Source organism: Neophocaena asiaeorientalis, unplaced genomic scaffold (genome assembly GCF_003031525.2).
Source record: "Neophocaena asiaeorientalis asiaeorientalis breed wild unplaced genomic scaffold, Neophocaena_asiaeorientalis_V1.1 scaffold694, whole genome shotgun sequence".
NCBI lineage: Eukaryota > Metazoa > Chordata > Mammalia > Artiodactyla > Phocoenidae > Neophocaena > Neophocaena asiaeorientalis.
The window spans coordinates 424,769-428,534 of NW_020174226.1; the positions used below are offsets into that span (position 1 = coordinate 424,769).

General features: G+C 61.5%; 2 protein-coding genes across 2 annotated transcripts in view; both read right to left on the minus strand.

The window, feature by feature from the left end:
* The window catches only part of SHISA7 (shisa family member 7), a 12,651-nt gene extending 10,883 nt beyond the window's left edge, over positions 1-1,768 (minus strand). Inside the window, exons 1-2 of the mRNA XM_024755207.1 lie at positions 1,716-1,768; positions 1,236-1,352 (exon numbers count right to left, since the gene is read on the minus strand). Coding sequence (XP_024610975.1) covers positions 1,236-1,352; positions 1,716-1,768 — 170 coding nt within the window. The remainder of the gene's footprint in view (positions 1-1,235; positions 1,353-1,715) is intronic.
* Positions 1,595-3,766, minus strand: part of ISOC2 (isochorismatase domain containing 2) — a 6,912-nt gene continuing 4,740 nt past the window's right edge. The window contains exons 6-7 of the mRNA XM_024755170.1: positions 3,684-3,766; positions 1,595-2,022 (exon numbers count right to left, since the gene is read on the minus strand). The exon at positions 3,684-3,766 is cut by the window's right edge and continues 39 nt beyond it. Of these exons, the coding sequence (XP_024610938.1) occupies positions 1,942-2,022; positions 3,684-3,766 (164 nt within the window). The 3' untranslated portion in view covers positions 1,595-1,941. The remainder of the gene's footprint in view (positions 2,023-3,683) is intronic.

Sequence of the window (3,766 nt, forward strand, 5' to 3'; positions counted from 1 at the left end):
CCGCCTCCGGCTCGCCACCTGGGAGGTGGGAGGTGGGATTGAGGGAGAGATGCGGACCCTCCCCACGCACTCCCAGCGGCCCGCCCAGGTCCCTAGGCCTTCCTGTCTCTTATGTCTCTGTCTCTGGGAGTCTCTGCGTCTCCGTGTCCTTACCTCCTCCCGGGACGTCGCCTCCCACCGCCTCTCCCTCAGCCTGCCGGCGGATCTCTCATCTCTATCGGGAGGTGCCCTGGGTCGCGCGGCCTCTCTGAGCCTGTCTCTCTCTACGTGTCTCATCGCATCTCTGCATCTTTCAGTCTCTGTCCCAAGTCTCCTCTGTGTGCCAACATTTTCTCCTTCCCTCTGCCCAGTCTCTGCCTCTCTACATCCTGTGTCTTCCCCGTTTCCACATCCCCATCTCTCGCTACCTCTTTGACTCCGTGTCTCTGTCTTTCCTAGAGAGATTTCCTACAAATCTCTGTCCCTCTGAGTGTCTCTGTGTCTCCCCCCGACCCCGGACCACCAGTCTCCCTCCCCGGGCCCCCCACTCTCGCTCAGGCTCAGGTTGGAGGGGCGGGGTGGGGGGGCGCTGCGGCGGGAGCTGGGGGTTCCCAGCGCAAAATAGACTCCTGTTGCCATGGCGACGCGAGCGCGGCCTCCGAGACGCGAAGCTTCAGGCGGGGGGGTGAGGAGGGGGGGACACCTGGATCCGAAAGGCGGGGGCCGGGGGCGCCGGCGCCCGGTCCCAGGGGCTCCTGGAGGAGGGGGGAGGCAAGGACTCCTAGATCCCTGCGGAGAGAGGGGGTGCTGGGCGCTCTGACCGCGGGGTCCGGTGACCGGGACTTCTGGGAGGGGTCTGGGATCCAGGGGTGGGGGGGCTCTGTTTCCCCAATGCGGGGCGGTCTGGCTGAGAGCTCTGATGCCTGGGTCCCTGGGGGACTCAGATTGCCTTCTTGGGCACCCAAGGATGCGGTGGGGGCGGGGGGAGGACTAAGACTCTGAAGGGGCTGAGGGGCCCTGACTGGGGGGTCCGTAGAGTCCCAACTCCCAGATTTCCAAGGGGGCTGCAGAATTCTGGGAGCCCCTATGTAGATCCCCGGGCTCCTGCGTCTTGGGGGAGCAGGGACCACTCAGATGAAGCTGTCCTTCCCATCCATTCATCCATTCATCCGCATGCCTGTCTCTTCCTTCCTCCCCGTCCCCAAGTCCCTCGTGCCTCAGTTTCCCCCTCCGCACCGGGGTGCGGTCACGCTCACCTCACTTTCCGGATGCGGGACCCTGGGGGAGTCGGGGGTGGTGGCGACGTGGGGGGCCGGCCAGGGGAGGCAGAGCCAGCGCGTGTCTGCGAGCCAACCCGGCTGGGCGTGCGCGCGCTGATAGGGGGGGCGACCGGCAGCGAGTTGGGCGACCCCGGGCCGGCAGTTCTTTTCCGTGCAGATGCGCGCCGGCTTCGGTGCAGATGTGACAGTGGCCAGCCCTCGCCTTTGCCTCGCGCCGGCTTGGAGTTGAGAAGAGGCACCTACCCCTCCCCACCAGCTGGGGACCCCTCTTCCGCCACCGCCCGCAGCCCCCAGTCGCCCCCGGGATACCCCCCAAACCCAAGAATGGTTCAGTCCACAGTCACATCAATGTTTATTCTCTGAGACCGGGTCCCACACAGCCTGTGACACTCCCTCTCCCTCCCCTTGCCGCCCCTTGAAGTGGCCCGGGGTGGGGTGGGGGGGGCAGAGCCCCACCTCCAGCTCGGCTCAGCCAACCCCCGCCCAGTTTCCAGGAGTCTCATTTGCATTTCCGGGAGCTGCCGTCCAATGGAAAAGCGGCACCCACATCCCCTGCTGAGGGGGCGGTACCCCCGGTGGACTGCACCACTCTTGGGATCCAAGAATGGGGGGGGAAAGCGCTTCTGCCAAGGTCCCAGGGACGAGAAGGTGGTCGGTCTCCCCTCAAGGCAGGGTAGGGAGTTCAGCGGAAGAGGGGGTTCTGGCCATGGAAGAGGCCAAGCAGCCCGCTGTCTGGGGCGGGCTCCTTGATGATCTTCTGGATCTGTAGGGTAGGGGTAGGGAGTCAGGAAGCGTCAAGGGTTCTCATCCCCATGACAGATCCAAGGGATACTTCTCCATTTTCATCTCCCTTGCCCCCTTAATAGCAACTGGCCAAACCCACCATTGCCTCTTCTCAAAACTTTTCTTGGGGCCTCCCTTTCACCATAGCCACCAGGGTTAGCACCTGATCATCTGCCATCTCGGTCCACCTTGCTGACTTGGACCACTAAGGGTGACCGACTCCTTCCTGGGGCTCCTTCTCTACACATGCTTCTTCTTAAGTAATCTCACCTCTCTTATCCCTCAACTCTCAAATCCAGCCCGCGCCTTGCCCCTCAACTCTGGACTCACTTATCCAGCTGCCTCTTAGACGCTGGTGGTCACCTGACCTCTCAACCTCATTGCCGCCACCTCCACCCCCATCAGTAGAGAGCTTGAGCAACTGCGCTCAAGCCAGATCCTCTCTCTGTGCTGCCTTTTCACACCTTGCACCCATCAGCAATCCCTGTCATGCTAACCTGCAGAGATTAAAAAATGAAAATAAGCAAAGCCTGTATCCCCGCCGCTGCCTCCACCCTGGTTTCCCCCCTTCCTACCACATATCCATTAGCCACCTGGCACTACACATAGATCTGACAGTGTCCAGCCCCCCTGTGCAAACCCCCATGGCTGCCCCTCCCAACCCCCACCAAAATCTTTGGGAAGACTCGGCTCCGGCTCCTCCCTGCCTCCCCTCCTCCCACACTCAGCCTGCACTCACTGTGCCCCGCTACCGTTCCTTGAATAAGTCACGTTCAGCCCCACGTCCAGGCCTTTGCCCTAGCTGTCCCCTCCACCAGGACCACTTTCTGGATGACTGGCTGCTCCTGTACTTTCAGGTCTCCACTGTAAGGCCACCCCCCAGGAGGGGCCTCCCAGCTGCCAGCCCCCATCTTATTTCTCACACATTCTACATGTTCCCTCCCCAGCTCCAGGCCACAATGCGAAACTGAATACAGACTGTCTTTTGCTATTGCCCCTGGACCTGCCACAGTGGCTGGCACATAGTAGGTGCTCAATAAATGCTCAACAGAACTAAGAGGAGGGGAAGGGGCAGACCTCAGAGGGCTGGGAATCTCAAGTTCGGGCATGTCCCGTTATCCTAAGGGCCAAGCAGTGGCCCTTAGTGGTGTGAAGCAGTGGGGACTACCTGGTCAGACCTGGGTACTAGGAAGGCCACTCGGGTGGTGGGTGTGGAGGCTGGACCTCAGTGCCATAGACTGGAGGAGAGGGTGGCGGGAAAGGGTCAAGGGGCTCCCGTCTACAGGGCCCCTGCTGGACTGTTCTCTCCTGTCTGCCTGGCTCCCTCCCATCTCTACCTCACTCTAAAATCACCTTCTTCCGGGAGGCCTCTGGACCACCTTAGGCAACCCCTCCTCTGCACACCTGGCCCCCTCCCCTGCTTTATCTCTCTCTACAGTCCTCGTGGCCAGACAGCTTCTCCTTTCATTGATTTATGGTGTTGACCTGCAGTTTCCCCCCACTAAAACTTAGCGCCCCTGGAGGCGGCAGCCTTCTGTGTTCCCGGATGTATCCTGTGAATATGTGGTGGGTGCTGAAAAGATATTTCCCGTTTGCACAGGAGATGGGGGAGGTCAGAGTGTGGGGCGTGGGGGTCAGTACCTCCTTGAACCGGGGGTGGGTGGCATCACCCACGAGCTGCAGAATGAGCCCTTCGCTGGTGGAGAGGAAGGCGCCGCTCTGGC